The sequence below is a fragment of the Onychomys torridus genome, chromosome 23, assembly GCF_903995425.1.
Source record: "Onychomys torridus chromosome 23, mOncTor1.1, whole genome shotgun sequence".
Lineage (NCBI taxonomy): Eukaryota > Metazoa > Chordata > Mammalia > Rodentia > Cricetidae > Onychomys > Onychomys torridus.
Genome location: NC_050465.1, coordinates 9,284,449 through 9,311,585, shown reverse-complemented (window position 1 = coordinate 9,311,585; position 27,137 = coordinate 9,284,449). Strand labels below are relative to the sequence as shown.

At 44.7% G+C, this 27,137-nt stretch overlaps 1 protein-coding gene across 1 annotated transcript in view; it reads right to left on the bottom strand.

Moving 5' to 3' along the window:
- Farp2 (FERM, ARH/RhoGEF and pleckstrin domain protein 2) overlaps positions 1-27,137 on the bottom strand; it is a 96,798-nt gene that overhangs the window by 26,375 nt on the left and 43,286 nt on the right. The window contains 8 exon segments of the mRNA XM_036173618.1: positions 11,726-11,984; positions 14,254-14,311; positions 15,660-15,728; positions 16,047-16,210; positions 18,209-18,304; positions 20,718-20,865; positions 21,767-21,881; positions 23,432-23,529. Of these exon segments, the coding sequence (XP_036029511.1) occupies positions 11,726-11,984; positions 14,254-14,311; positions 15,660-15,728; positions 16,047-16,210; positions 18,209-18,304; positions 20,718-20,865; positions 21,767-21,881; positions 23,432-23,529 (1,007 nt within the window).

Sequence of the window (27,137 nt, the reverse complement as noted above, 5' to 3'; positions counted from 1 at the left end):
CAGATTTAGTTGAAACATGCTAAACAACATTAATGATAAAAAATTATAGCTGCCACCACATTTGAATCTTTGTCTCTTTTGTGGGAACCAGAGTGGAGCCAAACTCTCTGTGCTCCCCTGAGCTGTGGGTTATTCCCTATGTTGAGTGTATCCCAAGGACTTCAACAAAGAGGCTGACGCTCCAAAATCTTTGTCACTTCACTGCATGAAGTCCTTTTAGAAAATTAAAATTCAGAGAAAGTCTAGAAGCTATGACTAACTTACATTTTACAACTACACTGTTTAAAATATAGTAGTTGTGATGCTTTACAATCAATTATAAAAAATATGTCAAAGAACACCACTTTACATCCAGGAGGTGGTGGCACACGCCTTTAATCCTAGCACTTGGGAGGCAGAGGCAGGAGGATCTCTGAGTTGAAGGCCAGTCTGAACTACAGTGGGAGTTCCAGGGCAGCTAGGGCTACATAGAGAAACCCTGTCTCAAAAAAACAACAATACAAAAAAAAGAATACCCCCCCCAAAAAAAATGAAACAAAAAAAGAGACCACCACTTTTACCCATGACTTTACTGTTCCTCACTTGAAAATACGAAGTCTAGAGCAAGTTCTAATGGACAATTATCAAGAAGTTTCTGGAATACAAAGCAATATAGAACACAGGCTGGCCTGTAATCCCAACAACTTACAAGCCAGCTGGGCTATACAGCAAGCCCCATCTCAAAATAAAACAAAACACACTCCCCATCCCCCCAAACAGAAAGGTTCTCACAGGGGCCGGCTGGCTGGTTCAGTGGTTAAGAGCATTAGCTGCTTTTCCAGAGGACTCAGGTTTGGTTCCCAGCACCCATATGGCAGCTCCCAACTCATCTGTAACTCCAGTTCCAATGATCTGATGCCTTATTCTGACCTCTGTGGGCACCATGCATGCATGTAGTGCACAGATATACATAGAGGCAAAATATTCATAAGCATAAAATGAGAATAAATCTTTTTTAGGTTGCCACAAAATTGGGCTTTAATTTTTAGTAGCAGGAGGGCAGAGCATGTAGAAATGGTGTGCTTCAGGCACCATCAAACGATGCCCTTTGGGGAGGCCAGTAGAATTGGCAAACAGCACACAGCCAGTGTGAGTGAAATCGCCATTAAGGCAGGAGACGCAACTGCCAACACCCAGCCTTTAGTAAGTACCCTACCAAGAAGGGAGACTGCTTCAGGATGGATAAGGGTTAGTGTAAACGACTTTTGGCTTTATGGAAGTTAAAAATCACTTGGTATCATCACTGTATATATTTTCTATATTATAAAAAAGTTATCAACTAAAAATTTAGTGAATTAATCTTAAATGTACCACAAGGTACCCTTAAATGTTTTGTTTACAGTTAAACCTGTTGGAGAAAAATGTCCAAATCATTCTTGAAATTATACAGATAAAGATCACATGATAATGTTAAATAATCTGGGACTTAGTGGAAGGGTAGTTCTCCAACATGTGAGGGGCCTCAATTTGACCCCCAGCAAACACACACGCACATACGTATGTATGTACACACGTACACACGTACACACACACACACACACACACACACACACACACACACACACACACCACTACCACCACTGCCACCACTCTACCAAAAACTATGGGGAGATATTCTGTTAACTGGCAATAAAGATGTAACTCTTCTAAATAGGAACGTGGTGTATCCTCTGAGCGCCATTAGCACGGCAGCATCTGTCCCTGGAGCACACTTTTAGCTGGAGCCACCATTGTGTATATGTGTGCGTGTACGTGTGCATGTGAAGGGGTAGCTAGCCAGTGTGCTTTCCAGAATTGACAAAGACAGCATGGAGTCAGGGCCACTCAGTTTCAGCGACTCGGCGTTCCTTGACATAAAAGACAATTGGCCTGGTGGTTCTTCCATTAAAAATCCTCTCAACATGACTGAGACATATCTTTGTTTTGTTTTGTAGACAGGCTCCATAAGTGGCTCCGGCTGCCCTCAAAGCTCCTTGATCTTCCTGATTCCACTTCCTGAGTACTGGCATGTAAAAAGACCTATCTAAATGCCTGGCTAAAGCTGTCTTCAAAATAGTTGTAGGTGCTACGGAGTGTTTCACGGTAACTGACATTCTACTACAGAGTCCATCTTATGTATTTGCAGAAACACCCAAGGTCCTCTAATAAAAAGCAGAGAGCCAATTGCTCTGAACCATAGGAGTCCCCATTATAAAACTCATTCGTCCCCAGCCCTTGATGAATATGTCTACACTCAGAGAACATTTAACCCTCCTACGATAGTATGAAGGATCAACTTTTAGCTGCAGGGAAGGTATTCTTCAGTCCCCAAACTGAGTTCCCTGAAACTGAGAAGTAGGAAGAGCAGCTACGAACTCTACATTTCTGAGGAGGCAGATCCAGCTGTCCAGTGGGAGACGCTGCTGCACGGGCTGTGTGGGGGTGTCACTTAACATATTCTCAGAGTCGCGAGTTACACACTTGCCTTCACAGGGTATTTAACACTTATTTCAAACTGTCAACAGTGAGCGTTTCTGGTAGGTGGTTTATCTCGTAAAACTACTCAAAACACATCTGATAATTTTTGAAATGTTATATAAAAGACAGTATAATTCTTTTGTGCTTACCTTCACTTTTTCCTTTAAGACAATTGTTTCTGTTCCTCTAACTAGAGATGAAAGATGATGAAAAAGGACTTCACATTTAGAGAGAAAAGAAAATAAACTTTTATTTCATACCTTTAAGTTCTCTTTTTAAGAATGCTTTAATAAAAACAGTCTTGAACATATTTGCCTCAGAGCAGAGGGTCAGATCCTATTCAGCAAAATTGAAGATTAATTTGGGTGTCAGAAACACAAGGAAGAGAAAATATGGTTTGAATAGTAGACTGTTTCAGAAAGAAAAGAAAGGGAAAAAACCCTACAGAACTGACTATAATGCAAACAGGTAAATGTGCATTTGATGAGTTCAAAGACCTTGTTTCCAGCTTTGCTACAGGGCCAGTGTCATGATTCTCTTTACAAACAGAATCTGGTTTAAAAACAAGTGGAAGGTAGAGAAATGGTTAACAGTGCCTCCCTGTCTTGATAAGGAAAGAAGGAAGACAAGGACATTCTTCCCTCATGCTCACTATGGCTTTACGGTTCATGAGTGCTGAGTGTACTAGTGTGGTTCAGCTCCACAGGCTGCCTGCTCAGAGCTGGCAGCCCTCTGCCCCTCCTCACAGCACCCTCAGGCACCCTGGCGCACTACAGCTGCTCCAGCAGCCTTCTCAGAATCACACCATGATGCTCAATCTCCCCATGCAGGTGTGCCAGACCCCCTACCAGCACTTGGGAGCCACCATCAACTGCCAGATCAACTTGGAACTTCATTGTTCCGGTGTCAACCTATTCTGTATTAGGACAGTGCACGGCTCTGAACTTTGCTCGCCAGAATCTCACAAGGAGAGGGACCTGGAGAGAATGAAGCTGCAAAGCCACTGGGGTAGCTGGACCTTCCTCAGGCTGTCAAGAAATCAAAGAAGCAACAGAGAGTGGGCTGAAGGCGTGCTCCACTTGGGAAGAAGGGTGTTTTTCTAGCGCTGTACAAACTGGCCACAGACAGAAGACACGCCCACTTGTGTGGCTTCAGTGAGAATCGCTACCTAGATAAGCAAGTGAATTCCAACAAAGAACTGGTGATCCTATGGCCAACTTGTACAAGGTCGGAGTTCCCATGGTGACAGGGTAGAACATCCCCGGCAAGTGCACCCAGGGGGAGGCAGTGGGAGCCGTGCCTGAGGCTGACTGACTCTCTTGTAGCTTAACACTGCACAAAACACCAACTCAAGTTCTTTAATTTCAGAGAGGAGGAGGGAAAAGGGAGGGAGAGAAGAGGGAGAAGGGAGGGAAAAGAGAGAGGGTAAGGAGAGGGAGGAGGGGGAGAAGAGGCACGGCCTTGCCAGGTTATGTGGTTTACTGTTGCACACGGACTTTGATAGTTTTATTTTAATAGAATGATCTCTTGGAGGTTAGGGGTATAGCTCCGTGGTAGAGCATTTACCTAACATGCACAATGAGGTCCTGAGTTTTAGCTCCAGGACTACAGAACGAAAACAAACCCGCCAAACCCCAAAACATACTTTTGCCTAAAACCTTTAGAGCCTGCAACAAGTCAAATATAGTGTGTCTACAGAGTGGGCCTCATTGGAAGGGGCAGTTTGCCAGGTGGTGGTGGCACATGCCTTTAATCCCAGCACTTGGGAGGCAGACGCAGACGGATCTCTGTGAGTTCCAGGACAGGCGCCAAGCTACACAGAGAAACCCTGTCTCAAAAAACCAAAAAAAAAAAAAAAAAAAGTAAGGACCTTGCTGGTTTTACCACCTCCATTGGATGGAGCGTTAACTCGGGTCAGATGACATACAAAGGCCCGAGCCCGAGCTCAGCAGCTCACTTGTCATCAGTTTTCTCCCTGGAGACCCCCACACTAGAGCCAGTACTTCATTCCTGTGCAGCAGGTGCTGGACAGTAACGTATCAGCAGGGAGAAGGCCTGTGTGAGAGAGACCTGAGTTTCTGCCACTAGTCTCTTTTGTGTGAGAGGTGACTGCACCATGGGCTGTCTCCTAGAAGTGCTGTTGTCCAGGCCTCTGCTCCGTGGAGACACACAGGTGCTGGGCTCTGGGACCTATGTGCCTCCCACTGCAGTCACAGGTGCCAGCTAATCACTGGTGCCTGGACCTGTGGCTCTGTGCCCCCAGCACCCCAAAGAATTAAGGTGCTCAATGTGTTTCTGGCCATTGCTGCCCAGAAGGTGGAAACAGGGTCCTGGATTCCCCCCAAGGGATACAAGGGGCCAGAGAAGTATGGACCTCCAAGCAAGCAGCAGAAAACCTCTGTTGGATAAACAGGAAGTTCAAACTCACTGAAGCCAAACCTGCAGGAGACTGCTGAGCTCTGGGTAGTACTACGCTCTAGGACAGCTCTCCTCCCTACACTACTGGGACAAACTGAAAAATATGTCCTGGTGTTCAGCTTAAGAGTCGGCAGCACTTTCTGTGCAGAGTAAAGCATGTGTCTATGGTGTGCACTCGACACTGAAGGCTTGCACCTTCAAGTGTGGTATCCATGGTCTAAGCACCCTCCAGAGGCTCCTCTACCTCCTCTGCCACACTGGCCATGTTAACCACATCAGACAACAACAGACAGGTATTGAAAGATGCTAGGACAGAGAAAGCAAGATGTCTCCCCAACCGCTGGCCTTTAGTACAGATGTTATTACCCATAGCCATAGTGAGACAATCTATGTAAGCACCACGCTGCCTGTTTGGTGAAGGGTTGCATAAATATGCACTTATTTCAAGGATTAATTTAATATGTGAAATAACCTGTAATCTATATAAATCAAAACTCTTAAATAGAGGGAAAGAAAGCTAAAAAGCCCATTTAAAAATTCATAGTAAATATTTCCTCATTTTATTGAATAAACAATTAAAAATTGTCAGTACATATCTGCAAATTTATAAATTTCCATGGAAAACAAATTTTATAAGTACCACAGACAGACAACAGAAATGTCTCTTTAAAGCATCATCAAGTTCAAATGCATAGAGAAATCCCAGCTCTGCTTCTCATTCCCTAGAAGAATGAGTGCAAATACTTTCACCCAAAGATAGAGCGTTGTGCACCAGTGGACACTGCGGTGTGGGTCACTGCAGGGAAGGAGGGACAACGGCTGCCACCTGTGGCTGCCACCTGTGACGACAGTGTCTTCTGTATATGCAGCCCCGAGGCAAGAGCCAAGGTGAGGCCACGGCAGATGCAGTTCCACGAACTTCAGAACAGACATTAACTACTGACTATGAAGTAACTGTTCTCGTAAAGGACTTTCTGCTGTTCTGTGAACTGGAGGGAAGAAGTGTACCTTGAAGATGTACAGTACCTATCAGCATCAACTGGCACATAAACACGTAAGAGTTAAGAATGTGTGCACACTGCTGTGTTATTATAACTACAGTGTGGGTGATACAATAGAATCATTACTCAGGCAGAACAGGGGAGAGCGCATGAAAAATGAAAACATCCCTGTGTACTAAAACTATCAGAAAGGATGGACTCACTGGGCATGTCAGTGGTCTCATGCTACATTCCTGGATGTGCTAGTGGCCATCCCTTGGTCGTTTGTACTAAATAAAACACAGGTGCTAATGGAAACAGGGCGTCCTAACCTAACGCCAGACTCAGACAATGTCTCTGCCATATGAAAAGGCACAAAACATTACCTAATGGATCAAGGATATGCAGTGCAGAACATGGCGCATCTCTACTATAAACAATCTTGCTACCATGTAATCATGTTGTTAGTCTTCAGATATTCATAGTGGCTTATATAAAAGACTGGGACTTTGGGATCCTAAATATAAAAATAGACTTGGAAACTCATAAAAATGCATGTAAAGCAGAGTACATTGTTAGTGATGGACTTAATGGTTAGAAAAGATACTGCTTGATGGTGGCCTTGTACTGCAGGGGACAGCCATGGAGTCTTGTCCCCTACCAACACTGACACACAGGCTACTATTATCTGCGTGGACAGACCTAACCACTGTTACCTTTCTGCATGGACACACTGGCTGTGACAGCTCTCTACCTAGGTCTCCTTTGTACCCATCCTACCTGTCACCAGGACAGCCTTGACAGGGGCTTATCCAGGGTGGGAGAACTATTCCCTTTAGGAAGGTTCTGACTGAGAACTTTTGTCTACTCACTCTGAAGAGCTAGTCCAGACTAGGACACGCTACTCAAGGCTATGAACTCACCTCCCTCAGTCTCCTCAGCTTTCCCAGTTACTGGTCATATGGGCCACATTCCCAGGCTGGAGCCACTGGCTAACAGAGGCAGGCAAACCACAGAAAGGCTCAATGCTCACTCTGGATTCAGTGGCTTCAGGCCAAACTGTACCTTCTCCTAAAGTGAGAGTACCACTGTAGCTCAAGAGCAGCAGGAAGAGGCGTAACTTGTGACTGGCTATGGCATCCTTTGGTTCTATGTTTGAGCACCTGCCCACTGTGGCCGACTGAGAAGGGGAAGGTCAGCACAAGTGTGAACAGGAACTTAGAAGGCACAGCTGATGGGTTAGCAACACTCTATTAAAAGAAAGTTGTCTAAAACTTCTCCAAATTATGCCAAAAAGTGACCCTTCACTAGTGTTATCCATAGAGCACCCGGGATGCTAGGCTCATACCAAAGTTGTCTTGCCCCCTTTCCCACTGGAGGGCATGTGGGGCTATGGAAACTGGCATATCTGGCTGGCCTCCTGGGTGCCAGTCCAGGCTCTGGGACCTGAGACAGCATCACTAGGCTGGCTTTCCCTACAAGGCACAGGCTAAAAGTGGGGGTGGGATATTCTGGTTGAAACGTAACAGGCAGACACAGAAAGCAGGTCATGTCTGTGTCCTAACTTGAACAGTTCACAGTCATTGAGACAGGAATCTGTCTCACTGTGTAGCCCGGGCTGGCCTTAAACTCAAGAGCTTCTTCCCTCCACTTCCAAAATGCTAGGATTGCAGATGTGCCACCATGCCTAAGCATTTTGAAGATAACTGGGTAATTTAAGTTTGTGCTCGCCTCAGGTGATACTAGGGAACTATCATTTTATACGATAATGAATGTGTAGGCTCATGTAAGACTGTACCTTATGTTTCACAGACACGTTCAGAATTCTCAGGAAAGGTATAATAAACACTCCAGGGGCTTCTTCAAAATGCTACATCCCCCAATCAGAAAAGGCAAGGATGAGAGTAAATACCTATAATCTCAACACTCTAGAGGCTAAGGCAAGATCACAAATCCAAGGCCTGCCTGGGCAGCTCAGTGAGAAGTTGCCTGAAAATAAATGGTGAAGAGGAGAATGGGAGATAGAGTTTGGTGGCAGGCACGGTGCTTGCCTGACTGCAAAGAGCCCGGGTTCAACCCCTAGCACAAAGGAACTAGCAGAAAAGAGACAGAATGGGTGTGGCCAAATACCAGCAATGCTGATGTGGGCGGGGACTGAATGGGACAGAACAGGCTTATTATACTTCTTTTCTTGTTTTTGTATATTCTGAAAACACCCCCACCTCCCAAATGAAAGAATTATCTACAGAAAGTGAGGTTCCATTAGTAGGAATGAAAAACAACAAATGGGGTTGGGGATTTAGCTCAGTGGTAGAGTGCTCGCCTAGCGAGCACAAGGCCCTGGGTTCAGTCCTCAGCTCAAAAACAAACAAAACCCCCGCTCTATAGGAGGTCTAACAGCAGACGGTGACAGCAGATTCACTGAGACTCTCCAAGGGGACAGCGTGACAAACTGACCCGGAGGAGGTCCTTGTCTGTCTGATGGGAACAACCCTTTCCCTCAGCACAGCTTTGCCATAACATAGTCACCCCAGCCTGGTAGTAGAGTGGGCTTGACCCCTCCCACACCCAACCTGCGGCCCAGATATGAGGGTGGGCTGGCTTAAAAAACAAATGAGTGCTGAGTTCAACCCTCAGCACTCAAGAACTGGATGTGGTAGAGCACACATCTAATCCCAGCATTCTAGACGTGGAGGTAGAAGGTCAGGATATCTTTGGCTAGATAGCCTGGGATACAAGGGTCTCAAAAAACAAAAACCAAAAAACCAACCAACCAGCCCAAACTCAAGGATGACAAGTTTGTTGCTTCACAGCATGAACAAGTACACTGGTCAGTCGACAGTGAGGGAGCAGAATAGTCTTCCTCAACCACATGAATACCAAGGTTCAAGAACAACATTCAAAAGGTGACACATATTAGTTCCTCCCCAGACACAAATCCAAGGCTGGCTTTGGGAATCATGCACTGGGAGAAACCAACTGACTTAGGCAGTTCTGCTCTATACAGTGGCATCTGGTATGCGTGGAAAGCAGCGCCCTACCTCTAAGAAACAGAGACAGAGTAAACAGCGCTAAACACACAGCAAGCACTGATTGGCTGTGCTAATAAAGAAGGAGACTGCAGGATACACATCTAAGGGAGTTACAAAAATGAAACTTGTGGCTGGGTGTAGTCTGTATTCCCAGCATTTGGGAGGCTGAGACAGGCAGACTGCCAGGAGTTCAAGGCTAGCTTGGGCTATGTGAGTTCTAGGTCAACATGGTCTACACATTAAGACCTTGTCACAAAAACCAAAAGGAAAAAAAAAATCAGGATACATTTAGCCACAAACTCCTTGCTAGAATCTGTCCAATATAGCAAGAAAAGACAGAGGCCATGGTGCCCCAAAGACCAGCACAGTTATTCCACCCAGCAGCGCAAAGCCAGAAGTCCCACAAACAAATGGTTAGAGTTCCCAGAGGAGGCTGGGGATGTATCTCAGGGATGAGGCACTTGCCTAACATGCTCAAGAACCTGGGTTCACACCAGGAAAAAATGATTTCCACAGGACATTTTGATAAGAAAACAAAACCTTCAATGTATATTGCACTGCTAGGTAAGATCACAAAGGACCACCACCAAACCAACCAAACACACAAAAATAATAAACCAGTCACCTGTGGGCCTGTGGGCCTGTGGGCCTGTGGGCCAGACAAGCATAACTAAGTGTGGCCAAGGCTGGCTTCAGCCCAGCATTTAAGAGATCCTGGGTCTCATGTCAGTGGCTTATCTTGTCTGAACCGTGAACATCAGTCCTGTCCTTCAGAGTACTCTGGAACATGTAGTCCTCTGCATAGCATCAATCAAGGCTTCCTTAGCACTGGTCCCTCTCACTGCTTTGGGGCAGAGCCATGTTTGCAATAGTATCTACAGGAAACAGCTAGCTATGTATATTACAGACCACCTGATGCAACCCAACATCACTCCTAGAGAGAAGATTCAAACTCTTATACATTCTGAGGCATTTCTTATGTTCTTATCATTTTAAACAAACATCTTGCTATGTCACTAAAAGAAACAACTCTCCTGCACCAGTTTATATTATGGCCTTCAAAGCTCACTTGTGGGTCTGGCTCTGCTTGACTGCAACCATAGTACCTACTGCACCTGTAATTAAGATGAACAGAAGGAAGCAAGGCATTTCACACCTTCACAGCGGCTTTTAGACCAGTGCCCCTGCAAGCCCACTCTAAACACGGCATGGCCTTGGTCTCAAGTCAGTAATAAGGAGAGGCTGGTGGCACCAGTGAAGTCCCAGGAGGGCTGCCTCTGCATCCAGAAGGCTATCACCTCCACTGTCCTTCCTGTGTTAGGATGCTATCAAGGCATTCTACAGAGACATCATACCCTGTACTGACTGTACAAATTGAACAAAACCTACATGCTAACTGATCATGGGAAGCATGGGTCATTTTAAAAGCAGCATCAAGGGGCACGATACCAAGCTATTACAGATGAACAGGAATCTGAACTGCATAATATTGAAAATGTATAGCACCAGTTTTTACTTGAATTCAAAGCAGGTATCAGAAAAGCCAGTGCTGTAGAGGCCAATTCATCAGTCACTACAGGGAGTGGCTGGAAATACTCTGCTATTTTAGAGTGATGTGGAAGTTTTAATATCACTTCAAATGAAAGTTTTAATTCTTGACATTCAAAACAGTATCATCTAACTGTAACTAGAAAAAGCCCTGACTATCTAGCAGGAACTCAATCACTTCCTAGGTCTGAAGCAAAGGATTCTGATCTGAAACTACACCAATGGGGGAAGGGTCTCTTTATAAAGGAGACTAGAGGGGTCAAGATGGGTTTTTATCTATCTGCTTTCCTGGAGTGGAACTCTTTAAATTGGGCTGAAAACCGAAAGGGACTCTCTCCCCACTAGTGTGTGCAAAAGGGTTACTGAAGAAGAGGCTCATGTCCAGGGGTGCCTCAGCCTCGGAGTCCCACGAGTCTGTGTCTGTACTGCTTGAGTCTTCAGCTGTTGTGGGTGGGTAGCTGAGCTGCTCTAGCTGGTCTATGATGTCAGAGAACTGGAGGGCTGAGCTGGACTCCGAGCGCACTGAGTAGGCTGGGAAGTTGACCATGGAGCTGGCCTCAGACTGATTGGCTGAGCTGGATGTGTGCAGAGAAAGCCCACCATGCAGTGGCATGTTGTTGAGGGAGCTGTTATCAGACTGGTTGTTCCTAAGGGAGCTAGTTTCTGAAGGACTCAACAGGCTCTGCATCAGGCTGGCCTGTGCCTTCACCTCAAACAGCTCTGAGGTATCTGAGGGATGTACATTGCCATTGAAGTCACTTCCTTCCCCAAATTCAAAATCATCTTCTACACTCATGTCCACTGCCTCAGTAGAGTATCTGTCTGGACTGGACTGGGCAGACTCTGGGTGCTGGAAGGAATCCAGACCACACAAGGCAGGGGACCCAGTGGATTGGACAGGTAACAGGGACTCCTGAAGGACTAAAGAACTGTATGGGAAAGAGAACGCCTCAGAGCCTCCAGCAAAGAAAGAGATGTCTGCTGGGTCATCATCTATGAACTCTTCAGACACCTGCAGCTGTACATTTGTCAATGTGAAAACAGGGGTCCCTCTGACGCACTGCCGGCCACCCTGGTACTCCCCGCTGGGCAAGAAGGAGCTTGCAGAAAGCTCATCCTCACAACTGTCGTTTCTACAAATAGCTTTGAGTCCCCTACTGGCCCTCCCTTTGTTTAGGTCTAAAGCATTGAGACTCTGTCCTTTGGGACAGGCAGAACCATGGCTGTTCACAACACCACAAATGCCGGCACCTGGACCAGGCTGGAGCACAGGGGGTCCAGGGAGATGGGCCAACTGCATGCTGGGGCCTTCGGATGACGATGCTCGGCTGCTCCTCTCTGCTGCTGTGCTCTTGATGTAGGGAGCCTGGGGATCCACAAGGGAGCTGCTGCTGTCCTTCACACTGGGTATGCCAGGAGGGGACAGAGAGGAAGCAGGGAGTGCATAAAAGGAGGCATTTGCTGAAGACAGGGAGGCAGAAGTTCTCAAGCCATCGGTGAATGAGACGCTCTGGGGATCAAAATTAAGGAAAGAGGGAACAAATAAAATTATAAAACACTATTACAAACTGTAAAGCCAACAAGGTCAACTTCTAACATCTATCCTTACAACTTTTCTTGAAAAGGGAACCTGAGCAGATTTTTCTCTTTCACCAAATAAGGATTTGGGTTTTATTTGGAGACAGTCTCACTGTAGTCTTGGCTAGTCTCAGATTCGTGGCAATCTGCCTCCCAAGGACTGGGATTATGGATGTGTGCCATACTGGGCTTAGAAATGTATAGTACTGCAACCCGACCCAAGGCCATCTGCTTATAACACCCTTTAATTCCTTCCTCACTCCTGTGGCATGAAATGTCATTGCAGAAAAAGAAACTATCACAGAGAACTGCATGACAAGGCTTCTGGGGTAGCCCTAGCCCTCCTAAGTCTATAAGCAGATGCGTTGGGGTGTTCACATCTCTATTCAGCTAAAAGTACCCTTCACTGTGGTGCTGACACCAGGTGACAAGGACCCATTTACGGTCCCGGGGCTTGTGAGTGTTAGAGATTTTATATCATCAAGGAGGAGATACACATCAGTCCACTTGAGAGTGAGGTGGGAGGCTGAGAATCACTGACTAGGATGTCCCTTGCCAGCATCCAAGGGCTCTGGGACATTTTTAAAGTGCTGGAGTGGCTCCAAGTGTGAGTCAGAGGAGGCTGAAGCAGGGTGAGGGGAGGGAAGGAATCACACTGTGGTTCTCTCTACTCCAGGTCCCTAACCACGTCCTCACTCATGATGCCACATGGAAGGATGCCTGAATTCTCTACTTGCTAAGCATCACTCTCGTGTGTGCTATTAGTAAGACACAGTCACACTTTGAAAAAACCCTTAGCTGGGTGGTGGTGGTGCACACCTTTTTGTTGTTGTTGTTGTTTTGAGACAGGGTTTCTCTGTGTAGCTTTGTGCCTTTCCTGGATCTCGCTCTGTAGACCAGGCTGGCCTTGAACTCACAAAGATCCACCTGGCTCTGCCTTCCGAGTGCTGGGATTACAGGCATGCACTACCACTGCCCCGGCTGTTGGTGCACACCTTTAATCCCAGCACTCAGGAGGCAGAGGCAGGCGGATCTCTGTGAGTTGGAGGTCAGCCTGGGCTACCGAGCAAATTCCAGGACAGCCAGGGCTACACAGAGAAAGCCTGCCACAGAATTGAGTATTTCCAGGGCAGTATGTAAGCAGTACACCTAGGAATATACACATGTCAGCATGAGAAACAAGCAGGTGCTGTCACAGGGGGTCCAGTAACGAGCCTTGTCGAAAACAATAGTTGGTCATAGTTTAAAAGTAATCTAGTTCCCAATGGCTACCACATTGCCTGTTTTCAGTTTTGTGTGAGGCAGTGTTTTCTATGTAGCCTAGGCTGGCTTTGAACTCACGAGCCTCTTGCTTCAGCCTCCCAAGTGCTGAAATTATAGGTGTCAGTCACCATGCCTGGCATATTGCCTTTTCTTAATCACTCAACCACATTTCTTTATTTTCTGTGGGTTTTTTAAAATAAATTAGATAATGAAAGTGTAAATGTAATTTTAGTGTAAAAAGTTCAATGAAAAGATAGGAACACCAAACGTTAAGATACAAGGCTCAAAAGAGGCTCTCAGAAACTGTGTTTAGTATAAATGACAGACTGTCAATAAAAAAGGGCAAACACTGCTCAGAATGAACTATAGCATGAAACCACAGCAGCAGCACACGGAGACAAGTACATAATGGTACCCGAAAGCAGAATTGTCGTTCAGTCACGCCTGAGCGTAGGAGTGAATATGGAAGTGGCGTAAGACTTGTGTGAGGCAGACCTGGGACACAGACTAGTCACTTGTGGCTCAGCATAGGGTGCGAGCAGCTGATGTCTCACTGCAGACATCCTCCCAAGTGTTCTTCGTGAGGAGTCTGCGCACATCTATGTGCCTCTCTGCATCAACACAGCTGTGATCAGGCCAAACACATGCAGATGCAAAGCTGTTTCCTCCGTGCTCCATCTTCATACAGCAGTCCTTTAAGAGCGGGGCATCAGCCCGTCACCGCAGAGGCTACAGTGTGCTTAGGAAGTCACTGGCACAGCTGGCAGCTGTTCTGGTTTCCCAGCAACTGCAAACGCTAAGACTCATCATCTGGGACTCGCTCTGAAGTCAGAAAGGTGCACTGAGTCATGTGAGCCTTCTTACAACACTGAGGATGGCTGTCTAGGAGAGTACACCCTGCTAGTTAATATCGCTGATGGTTTCAACCAAAGACTGACCTGTTTAGGCAGATCTACAGTGGGAGCATGAAGAGATGTCCGAGTCTTACTGTGCCGTCTGCAAAACAGAGAATATGCTGTGAGGCTCACACCCCCATCTCCGTATCTGCATCCACAAAGAAAGCTCACATGAACATGACCAAGACAGGGTGGCAAGCTAGAAGTTGGTAGAATAAAAGGAATGAGTAACAACTAAAATTAAAAAAGAAACTCAAAAGGGATAAAATGATATATTCATACTAAAGAAAATTTCACATAAGTTTTGAGGTGGCTTACCATATCATCAAGGTTAGTGTTAACTGTCAACATGACAGGATCTGGAATCACTTAGGGGGACAAGCCTGTGAGGATCATTTAGCTTCTGGGTATAGCTTGAGAATTATGATGATTATATATTTTTGTTTGTTGGTTGGTTTGTTTGAGACAGGGTTTTTCTGTGTAGCTTTGGAGCCTGTCCTGGAACTCACTCTGTAGCCCAGGCTGGCCTTGAACTCACAGAGATCTGCCTGGCTCTGCCTCCCGAGTGCTGGGATTAAAGATGTGTGCCACCACCGCGCAGCTATGCTGACTATGTTAACTTCCACTGAGAACGGAACCCCTCCCTGCGAGGGGATCCTACGCTTGAGGAGAGCGAGCTGAGCGAAGGCGCCAGCACTCTGCCTCCTGACTGGGAAAGCACTGTCACCACACGCTCCAAGCACCTGCTGCTCTGCTCTCCCCACAGTGACAACTATAACCTGGAGCTGCAGACCAGAACAAGCCCCTCCTTTCCTTAAGTGGCTTTTGTCTGGTATTTTTAATCAGAGCAGCCAGAAGAGAAACTAAGACACCACGTAGAACCACCATGTTAAAATGAGCGATGTAGTTAGAGACTATAAATTGATACCAACTACCAATACAATTATCTCCATGAAGATATTACAAGCCCATTTTTCTAAAAACAAAAACAAACAAAACAAAACCCAAAAAAACTCAGCATTGAAATACATGCTTATGCCTTTAAAATGTCATTTATCCAAGTAAATATTTAAAATAAGCTGGACATAGTGGCGCATGCCTTTAATCCCAGCACTCAGGAAGCAGAGTCAGTAGGACCTCTGTGAGTTCCAGGACAGCCAAGGCTATACAGTCAGACCCTGTTTTTTAAAGGGGGAGAAGGGGCTGGCGAGATGCTCAGTGGTTAAGAGCACTGGCTGCTCTTCCAGAGGGCATGGGTTCAAGTCTAAGCATCTGGCCACCATCTGTAAATTCAGACCCGGGGGATTTGGCGCCCTCTTTTGGCCTCTGAGAGTACTGCAGGCATGTGCTGCACAGACATGAACACAGGCAAACTGCCCCCACACAAAAATGTTAAAATAGAAAATTTAAAGACGCACACTTTATATCATAAGTACCACAGAGTTTACCTTTCATATGGAATTCTCTTCATCCCACCGTCTTTGACATAGTCTACTAGTTGTTTCTGAGTTCTTCCACTACAAATAAAAGCTCAGTTAAAACACAACGGAACAGTGATTGCCAGTGTTATCATTTAGAGTTAAGAACAGACTGCCCATCGTCTTCCAGAAACATGTGTAAATAACTCAATATTTTCTTTATAGCAAGCAGAGCCAATTTTTCTAGATAGTTTTTTAAGTCTATTTTCTCATATTTTGAATATTTGATTTTTTTTCTCTATGTGTTGTCCCTCACAAACTACTCCCAAATATACTTATCTGCCCAGCCTATGACACCTCCTTCTCTCTTCCCTCACCCCAGCAGTCAGCTGCCCCTGCAGCTGAGGTTAGCCCTACCTGTATCTGAAGGAGGAGCCCCGGCTGAAGAAGACAGCTTTTGCCTTTGGCTTAGGCTGGTCAGAAAGCCTAAAAAAGGTGTGGTATTCCACACATATCTTCCAGAAGTTCTTACATTCATCTCTGCTACCCAGCAAGAACTCTAATGTGTCCTGGTAGGGTCCCTAGAAACAAAATACAAAGGTGCAAGAAGCAAACACAACAATAAAGAACTGGAGAACAGAAAGCAAGTTCTGGAAGCAGATCATATCACAGGCAGTCTCAAAATTAAAAATTAGAGCCAGGCATGGTAGCACATGCCTTAGATAACTACAGGTTATAGTTTTCAGGCTCACATATGTCAACATGAAGAAACCATTGCTGTCTGTCTTATCTTATGATTGTCCCACTAGCTCTTTCATCTTACTGCTTCTTTCATCTAGGCTTTGTCCCAGGGATTTTTAATCTTTCTTTCATTCCGTATGTCCTACTCCATGTCCAGTGAGCTGGCAGCTGCCTGGCAACATCTTCTCTTTCTCCTTCATTCTCTTTCTCCTCTCTCCCATTTATTCTCTCGGCTCACCAGCCCCACCTGTCCCTCTTCTGCCTAGCTATTGGCTGATCAGCTTTTTATTAGACCAATCAGGTGCCTTTGGCAGGCAAGGTGAAACAGCAACACATCTTTACATAGTTAAACAAATGCAGCACTAACAAACGTAGCACACCTTTACACAGGTAAAGTGATATTCCACAACAGAGCAGTGTTTCTCTTCTACCTTCCAGATCAACTCTAAGAAACGCTTTTTACTCAGAGAAAAAGGAAGCTTTTGACTTGCATCTTTTCTTCCATAGAGAGCAGAGAACTATTTTAAATAATTAACAGCAGATCACCTTTCTTATGATTGGGCCTGTGGCATGGAGCTATGATCACAGCACTTAGGAGTCTGAGGCAGGAGAATCAGGAGTCAGAGCATAGTGTGGGGGACACTGTTTCACAAAACCCAAAACCAAACAAAATAACCACAAAAAACAACCAAACAGCCAAGTAAACACACAGACACATGCTCCAAGTCTCTACTGAAGTCAATACAGCCTCATACTGCACATGAACTTGGACAAAAGTCCCATGTGCTTCTCCGAGGCTTAGTCAGAGACACTCTTCTGATTGGTTCCAGGGGACCAGAAGTACCCTGAAGCCCAACCAGGTGGCATCTCAAGCTTCAGCCATGCCATGGCTCAGCTGATCTACTGTTTCCTAGCTTCCTTTAAACAAAGAAGATACAATTTAAACACTAACTACTTGAAGTATTGAATTTTCCCTATGACCACATTGCACAGATTACACTTTTTCTATTTCTAATCATTCAATGGTGAAATAGTGGTTATTAGCCTGTCAGCTCTTGTTGACTGGAATCTCTGATAAAAAGGGAGGATGTTTTGTTTTCTTTTGTTTAGACTGGATCTTGCTATATAAACCAGGCTGGTCTCAAACTTTGTAATTCTCCTTCCCCAGCCACAAGAGTGTTAAGATTAAAAGGAGTTCTTATTATTTCTTGATAATCAAGGATTCTTCAATCAGACCTAGTCAGGGGTCAAGTTCTGGGGGTTATTTATTGAATGTGTCTGTGTATGTGCCTGTGTGTATGTATGTTCACTATGTGTGTGCAGGAGCCTGTGGAGGTCAGAAGAGATCCCCTGAAACTGGAGCTACAGACAGCAGGGAGCTGCCAGGCAGTGCTGGGAATGGAGCCAGGTCCTCTGCAAGCTGACTGCTGAGCAGAAGTCCTCACGGTGTATTGCTGACAGGTCCAGATTACTCTCAGCGTGTTTCCTAGGCTCACACTGAACTGGAAACCCTCAGGTAGGAACTGATAAGCTCCCTAGAGGGGCAATGTGGGTATGCTGGGCACTCATTCCCATCTTGACTCTGACCCCACGTCCCAATTTTAAATTATCAAATACCTGATCCTGAAATGATTTATAAAGTAGGGTTTTTGGAGACAGGGTCTCTAGCCCAGGCTAGCCTCCAATTCCCTATGTAGCCAGGGATGACCTTGAACTTCTGATCTTCCTGCCTCTTCCTCCAGAGTGCTGAGATTTTATATCAAATGCTTAAAAAGATCCTTAATATTCTGTAGGATTAAACTGCCTAACAATATTAAAAGTTCTAAAGTAATACTCACATGGACCTCTGGGTGGAGTTTGATAAGAAACCTTTTCCTCTTGAAGCTTAGTTTCCGGACCTTGGACCAGTTGAAAGTGTTGATTTTGGTGGTTCCCTGGAATATCATAGACAAACACACATGGTATATTTGTTTTTTCCCCCATTTTTATTTATTTATTTATTTATTTTTCTATTATCAGCTTGATAATAGCATAAATTCTTATCCTAATAGTGAAATGGTTGATTGAGGCTTGTCCAGTAATTGAGTAAAACCAAAACTTACTATAATCCACAGTCATCCTAGGGTCCCCCCTGCTATGTAGCCTCCCTGGTTCTGTAGGTTGTAGTCTGATTGCTCTTTGCTTTATGTCTAGAATCCACTTGTAAGTGAGTACATAACATGGTACATTGTAATGTAGGCGCACATGACTTTTCTCACAGAGCAGAATCCGCATCAGCCTCATCCTTGATGAGCAGCAGAGTGGTTCAAGTGCATATCGCCATTTCACCTAGAACAGCTTTGAACCAAATGCCAACATCAAATACATTATCTATTTTGCACTGGTGATTTAAATTTCTTAGATACAGCTTCACTACAAATTTTAAAAACCAATGGTAGCATCACATATTTTGAAGTCTCCCCAACAAAGGGAAGTGTCTGGAAGAGGCCTTGGTGATGGCCAGGCTGGCAGAGAGGGGTGTCAGGTTTCTTCCTGGGGAAAGGCAGGAAGATGACCCTAGACTGCACTGCAGGTAAAGAAAACTTCTGGTTTTCACATCCACAGATGGGCAGACACAAAAAAACAAATACAGGTGTGTGACCAGTGCACACGTATGTAGCTTTCAGAGGGCTTAGACATGACTCCCTAAAAAGCAATGGGCAGACCTGGCACCAGATCTTGGTTTCTTTTTTAAAGAAAACTTTTAGCTGTGTGGTGGTAGCACATGCCTTTAATCCCAGCACTCAGGAGGCAAAAGCAGGTGAATCTCTGTGAGTTTGAGGCCAGCCTGGTCTATCAATTGAGTTCCCATCAGATTTGGGAGCGGGGCCTTCACCAGCTGAGCTGTTTTGCAGGCCTGATCCTGTTTCAAAATGTGGGACTTGTTCTACCTTTGTTTGTCCAGCACTCTGATTGGGTTTTAGGGATGGATGCTCCCTCTGTGATAACAGCAAACTGACAAGGCCCAGAGCCTGAAGCAGCTGTGAGCCTGAAGCAGCTGTGAACCTTCAGCAGAGCCTCCCTCTCATTCTTAACTGAAAGCCTGTAACTTTAATTATCCTCTGTAGGACCAGTAGAATCACCAGTTTAATCTGTATGGAACAGTGTGTGTGTGTGTGTGTGTGTGTGTGTGTGTGTGTGTGCGTGCGCGCGCGCGCGCGTGCGGGTGCATATAAGCCATGGGTCATGTGTGGAGGTCAGGAGAGGTTGTGGAAGTCAGTCCGTTCCTTCCTCCATGTGGCTTCTGAGGATTAAACGCACATCATCAGGGTTGGCAGCAAAGCTTACCCAATGAGCCACTATGCTACAGGCTAATTTTTCTTCCCCCCTGAGGCTTGCTTTGTTTTCCAGCCTGCCTTGAAGACAGTTGGGATTACTGTATTAAGGTGTCAGTGGTAAATGCACTGTGATGATGTAAAGAGCACCTTATCCATAGGACATACACAGAAAGGTCTGAGGGTGAGCTGTATGTCACTTATCTCAGAGGACACTGTGGTAGAAGCAGGGACCGAGTACACCAAAGGGTGAATCCAGGTTAAGGATAAACGGGGTTCTCTGTCTGTCCTGGTACTCAGCGTCCCGGAGAAGCTTCTACACTAGTGCTGCTGGTGCAGGTACTGGCATCCGCATTGACAGGCACCAGACAGTCAGGCTTTTCAACGAAGCCTCCAGCTGCCTGTCAATCTGGTCAGCATTCCCAGGAGCTGACACATGGAGGGACTGTGTCACTGTCTAACTGCAGGTTTCTCTTGAGTCTACATTTTCAGGGAGGTGCCTTGATTCTAACCTCTGACACACAACACCATGGGTGGGAGACCCCTAGACTGCTGCAGCACAGGGAATGTATACTGTGTCTGCCAGTGGCTGTGACTGATCTTCATACAGACAAACCAGGCCTTCTGCTTTCAGGCCCACTGTGTCTAACTCTGAGCTCCCTGTCATCAAAAGCTCTCATGGCCCAGCAGAGTTCTTACCCCCAGAATGTCCTCCACTCCCCACTACCCAAGACAAGATCCTGGTCGCAGTTTCAGGTCCTAAAGGTGACTCTGGTTCACCATTAGAAGGACTGACAGAACAGATACCATTTTTGGCAGTGGTCAGCCCAGGCAGTAGTCAGGACTGTGAATTCCAGGACAGTGAGCACAGCTGTACTGAGCGATCAGATGATATGCTAAGTTTCTCTTCTGCACACAGCACTCACTCATCACAGCAAAAATCCACCAACAAATACAGCAACAACAAACCATACCAAGCCACTGTGCACTAGGACCCTGGCCTGTTCTGGCCCCTCCCTGTCCTTCCACCTACCTGGAACACGAGGACACCCATGTGAGAAACTGCCAGGTTAATCTTGGTCCCTTCTCTATCAGAAGCCATGTGAAATCTGATGCCATACATTTCCAACTTTCTTGCGATCTCCAGCACCTGGAAATCCGATTCTGCAGGTGTCTGGCCCCTATAATGAAGGATATTTTAACATCTCAAACATTTCTCTTCTAAAGGAGTCAAAGTATATAAGAAAATAGGTCAGGAAAACAGTCAGATAAAGTCAGCTAACAAATCAATGTGGAAGTTTTTATTTTTAGGGGGCATGTGGTTCACTTCTATGCATTGACTAACTACAAAACTAGCACATCGTGGAGGCTAAGGAAATAGGTTCCTTCTAGTTAATCTTCTATCTTCTTATTCTAATCTACTTGTAAAAGATAGAATGTTTCATTTGAATTCACTAAATGATTAGTTTTACAATTTACTTGAAGTTATATGCCAACAACATTAGCTACTAAACAGTGAGCTGGAGGAAATGTCCTAAATGATACTGATATCTTTCTTATTGCAAAACAACTGAATTTACTAAGTGGTGGTGGCGCACGCCTTTAACCCCAGCACTTGGAAGGCAGAGGCAGGCACATCTCTGTGAGTCTGAGGCCAGCCTGGTCTACAGAGAGAGCTCCAAGACATCTAGGGTTACACAGAGAAACCCTACCTTGGGAAAAACAACAACAACAAAAATAACTGGTCTATCCACATAAAGGTCTCCTAACATGCTATACAGTCCACAGCCTAGGTTACATCACCAGAAAACAGAAGTGAATCTGGCCAACATCCTATTAAGCAGCCTCAGGAAATCAGTGCTCACATGAAGTCACATCTGGAGCAAAGGAAGGCTCCCCTGCTCTGTGCCTGAATGTGGGACTTTCCCCTTACTTTGTTAGACCCACACGGGCTGCTGCATGTTCTCAGACCAGAGAACAACCAATGTTACTTCAGTTCAAATTCTGCAGAAGCCTAACAAAAGCTCCTGGTTAACCATCCTTTAGCTATAACTACATTACCCCCACTTCTGACCAACTTACGTGTGCCTCTGATGGAAGTCTATTATCTTTTCCAGGGATTGCTCCTGGTTGGGCAAGTACTCATTGGCTTTGAGATGTTCTCGATCCAAGGCTTCATCATAATCCCCTATCTCCGCTGAAATGAGACAATGAAAGCAAATATTTTATATTTTATCTTTCCAAATATTTCCAAATATGTTGTTCAAAGATAAACACAGAAAGGCATAGGGATTTTTCCCTCTAATTCCTGAAGACCAAAAATACTGATAGTTTATAGTGAACTCTGAGTATAATGACAATTTTTATTTTATGTTTTAAAAGATTTTTTAAAGTTTGAGTGTATGAGTGTTTTTCCTGCATAGGAATGTAGCATGTCCACGTACCATGTGCATGCAGAGCTTGAGGAAGCTAGAAGAAAGCTTGTACTCCTGGAGCAGGAGCTGTTAATGGTTATGAGCCACCATGTGGGTGCTGAGAACAGAACCTGAGGCCTCTGCAGGAGCAGCAAGTGGTCTTAACCTTTGAGTCATCTCTCCCCAAGCTTACTATTTGTTTGTTTGTTTGTTTGCAGAGACAGGGTTTCTCTGTGTGACCCTGGATGTCCTGGAACTCTGCAGACCAGGCTGGCCTTGAAGTCAGAGATCTGCCTTTGTCACCCAAGTGCTGGGATTAAAGGTGTGGGCCACCACTGCCCAGCTTCTATTTTTAAAAATCAGTTTATACATATATTGTCTCATGAATACTATAACCACAACAATTATTTTGCTTTAGAAAAATGCAGGCTAAATCATTTTTTTCCTTCAGGGCTTTTCAATTTTTCAAAAATCTCCTAAATTTATAAATTTTAAAAAATATTTATTTATTTTTATTTTATGTATGTGAGTGTTTTGCCTGTACATAGTAAGTGCACCATAACATAGCCTCACCTTAGTCTAGAAACAATGTGGGTCCTTCCCTTCCTATGTCTTCATAAGTCCTATAAAACATGCGCCCATGTCTCGGAATCTCTTGCTACACTCCTCACGGTCTATTTCTGAAGTAAGTTAGTTTTTGTACCTTCCCCATCACCTTTTGTTCCATATAAGACACTAAAGGAATGTGCTCTCTTCCCTTCAGTGTTAATGTTTAGACAGCGGGGACTGTAACTCACCCTCAGGAGGCCCCTTTCTGGGTGTGCTGAGAATCTGATTTACAGCCTGACTCTGGACTGAATATGTATTGCTGTTAAATTGGCTAAAGGTAGATGGGGCATGGAGACAGAGGTCAGTCTGGGGTACACAAATTAGGGCCAGCCCAAGTTGTTTAAACATATAAACAACAATAACAAAACATCCAAGTGCTGGTTCTGTGGTTCAGTGGGGAAATGTTTGCCTAGTATGTGTAAGGCTTGGTGTTCTTTTCCAGAACTGGGAAGGAGAAAGAGAAAGAGTAAAGACAAATGGGAGACAACTGAAGAATGAATGTAACTACAGATTTTGGCTTTGAGCCTATATGCAGAGCTATTTGCTTCAACCAGTGGTACATTACAGAAGTTAGCTTCCATCATATCAAGAATATATCTAAACAGAAATGCCCATTTAAAAAACAAACCAAAAACCAGACTTATCAGTTACACAGGAGCACCAGCCAAGCCACAGCAGCTCTGCTGGCGCCTGTCCCAGCTGCTCCCGCGGAGCAGATACTAACACTGCAGAAGGTGGGATACAAGCAGGGCTGCAGTGGTGGCGGCGCATGTCAAGCGTTCTTCCAGGAGGTCTCTCTTGAGTTGCAAGGCAAACAGGTACCTAGAAAGGTGTTCAAGCAAGAGAAGATCAACTCCAAAGTTCTCTGAACATAATGCAGACATGCCTCTCTAAGAGAGCATACAGCTCTGGGGAGCAGCACTCAACACTGAACAAAATGTAGTGCTCTCCAAGACCAGGCTGCATCTTTCACAAAAGCCCTTTCACACAGCAAGCAGACACCAAAGGTCAGAAGACAAGTCTGCTCGGCGGGCTCTGTCGCGCACGTCAGTGCACACACAAAGTGCTCAGCGCACAGAGGGACTTCTGTCCACCAGCAGGACAGAGAAATTTGCCTTTTCAGGTGCACCACTAATCCACACAATCACATTCTCGGAGGTAATGCCTTCAACAAGAAAGTTCATAAATCCATATCACAAAACTGCAATCAGTTTTGGACGGAAGAACAGAAATACACAGTTAAGACAGCTTCAAATGTGCTGTGATGCTTTGAACCAGATTGATAATACTCAGTCTCAGTGAGAATTTAAGACACATGTACTTTAAAATACCACTGGTGAAAATGTAAACAGAGAAGGCAATTTGAAAGCATTTTTGAGGCCAGTCATGGTGGCACACACTTTTAATCCCAGCACTCCAGAGGCAGAGACAGGTATATCTCTGTGAGTTCAAGGTCAGCCTAGTCTACATAGTAAGTTCTAGGAAAGCCAGAGCTACATAATAGTCAGACCCTGTCTCAAAATAAGTAAGTGGGTAAGAAAAGACAAAAAAAAGAAAAGACAAAAGAAAATATTTCTATCTTAATTTAATCCTTAAGTATGACTAAGTAGTTAGTGCTTTCTAAGTATTGTTCTAGGAGTTGCAAAACTTGGTGAATAACCCAAACTCCCTGTGTTCACAGAAATTTACCCTTTGGTACAAACTCCTAAAATTTTACTAGATTTGGGGATGGACAGATGGCTCAGCAATTAAGAGCACATGTTGCTCTTCTCGAAGACCTGGGTTCAATTCTCAGCATCCACATGGTGGCTCACAATTGTTCTGTAACTCCAGTTCCAGAGAATTTCATGGTGGTCATCAGGCACACATGTGGGACACAGAAACTCGTGCAGGCAAAGCACACACACGCAAAAAAAAATTACTACATTCTCTCTTTTTTGATAAACGAAATGGATCTGAACCTGCATATTGTTCTTACGTAGATGGCATGCTAATTAATCTCTGTATCATTTCAATTTTAGTATACATGCAGCTGAAAGGAGCACCTGTACTTTTAGAATTTAAGATGTGTGTGCTCGGGGTTGGGGATTTAGCTCAGTGGTAGAGCGCTTGCCTAGCAAGCGCAAGGCCCAGGGTTCCATCCTCAGCTCAAAACAAAAACAAAAACAAAAACAACAAAGATGTGTGTGCTCTTGAACCAGATTTTCCACAGCAGTATTCTCAGAGTTCACAAAGGCACGCCAACAATGATATTTCAACAGAAAAACTGGGGATATGCCCCAAATGCACTAAGATGCTAATGACTACATTAGGTGCCAGTCTGCACATACTGTGAAAAGACCTTGGATTACTAAAATGGGGAAAGTTTCAATGTACAGTTCACATGTGTCATTTGACAGTGCTTTGTAACATGATTTCCTTGACGCTCTAAGCTGTGTTCACTGAAAGAACTCTTAGAAAGATCTCTGCCCAGGGTTAGAACTTACATGGGGGGTGGATGGGTGGGTGGGCAGGGACAAAGAACTTTGTTTGTTTGTTTTTTACATAATTTTATTTGAAATTTTCCTTTTTGCCACAGATACACTTTTTAATAAATTAAAGGGGAAAAAGACCTTCTGAATGAAAATAAGGGGCATAACTGACTTCCCGGGGCTGGGGTGTTGGCAGAGTGCTCACCGAGCGCATGAAGCCCTGGCTCCATCCCTAGCAACACTTAAACAGGCTCTAGTGGCCAATACCTAGAGACCTTAAACTCTGGACGTGGAAACGGGGTCACCCTCAGCTGCTCAGTTAAAGGTCAGCCTTAATCATAAGAACCTTTTCAACTACAACAAAACAAAACAAAACAACAACAAAAACAAACAAACCAAAAAACCAGATTGCCCCAAACCAACCTGAACCTAATATTCAGACACAGGATTCTAAATGAGAGAATATTTTGTTTAACTTGGGAGAACATGATTTAGAAATGATCCCTTCAGAAAGGTCCCTCATGGTGCTTCTCAGAGTTCAGTAAGTCACCAAGGTGTGTCTTATGTTCACTTACAGTAGCACTGCTTTGCTAGCTACAGTTCAGACTCCTCATCAACCTAGGAGGAAGAAGCCGAGCTGATGCTGCTCTCCCTCCCTTCTCTGCACCTGACAGTCCATGAGTTCCTGTATGGTCCATGATCTACAGAGCCTTTAGGAGGGTTCACTGTAACTCATATGATCCTGGCCCAGTCAGGACTTACTCATTTTGGGGACACTAGGATAGTGTCCTATTCTCTTTCATCTGCATCTGACCCAGGGTTTTGAGTCTATTTTATTTTAGCTTTTCAAGACAGGGTTTCTCTGTGTATTCCTGGCTGTCCTGTAACTTGCTCTGTAGACCAGGGCACTGGCCTCAAACTCAGGGATCTGCCTGACTCTGCTGGAATTAAAGTGTGTGTCACCATGCCCAGCTTGAACCTAATTTAAAGTTCTAGCTTTAGTTTTCATTATAAATCAATACACATAAGCATAAAAGGCACAGAGAAGATTTCCTTTACCACTTTGAGGACTACTGTTACATTTTCTGCCAGTAATTTCTGCAAAAAGAGCAACTTATAATTAGAGAAGCAATGGAAACTTCCTCCTATCCCTACCTGACTCATTCTATGCCGCTATTTGTGAGGACTACTGCATGGTATACACCTCCCAGCTAAGTAGGTTTTTGTTGATAAGTATTTATATCATCAGAATTTTGACAAATTTTATTCGTAAACATAAATCGAAGCCACCCAGAAAATACTGGTTTGAAATTGATCTAGGACTCCATTCAAGTTTTATTTTCAAGTTTAAAGCATAGATCCTTCTAAGTTCTACTTCATATTTGCGTCTGTGTAAGAACCAGCTGCCAGGATCTTCTTTAACTACATTTACTGGCATTTGCTTGTCTCCTAGGCATTTTTTTTTTTTTAGCTTAAAAATATTTATTTGGGCCGGGCGGTGGTGGTGCATGCCTGTAATCATAGTACTTGGGAGGCAGAGGCAGGTGCATCTCTGTGAGTTCAAGGCCAGCTTGGACTATAAAGCAAGTTCCAGGAAAGGCGCAAAGCTACACAGAGAAACCCTGTCTCAAAAAACAAAAAAACAAAACAAAACAAAACAAAATTATTTGGGGGCTGGGGAAATGGCTTAGAGGTTAAGAGCACTGACTGCTCTTCCAGAGGTCCTGAGTTCAATTCCCAGCAACCACATGGTGGCTCACAACCATCTATAATAAGGTCTGCTGCCCTCTTCTGGTCATACATGCTGTATACATAATAAATAAATAAATCTTAAAAAAATATTTATTTGGGAATAATAATGTGCCACACACACGCATGTGGAAGTGAGAGCACAACTTTTGTATGTTTTTTGTCTCTGTCCACCATGAGAGTCTGGGACTGAGTTCAGGTCAGCAGGCT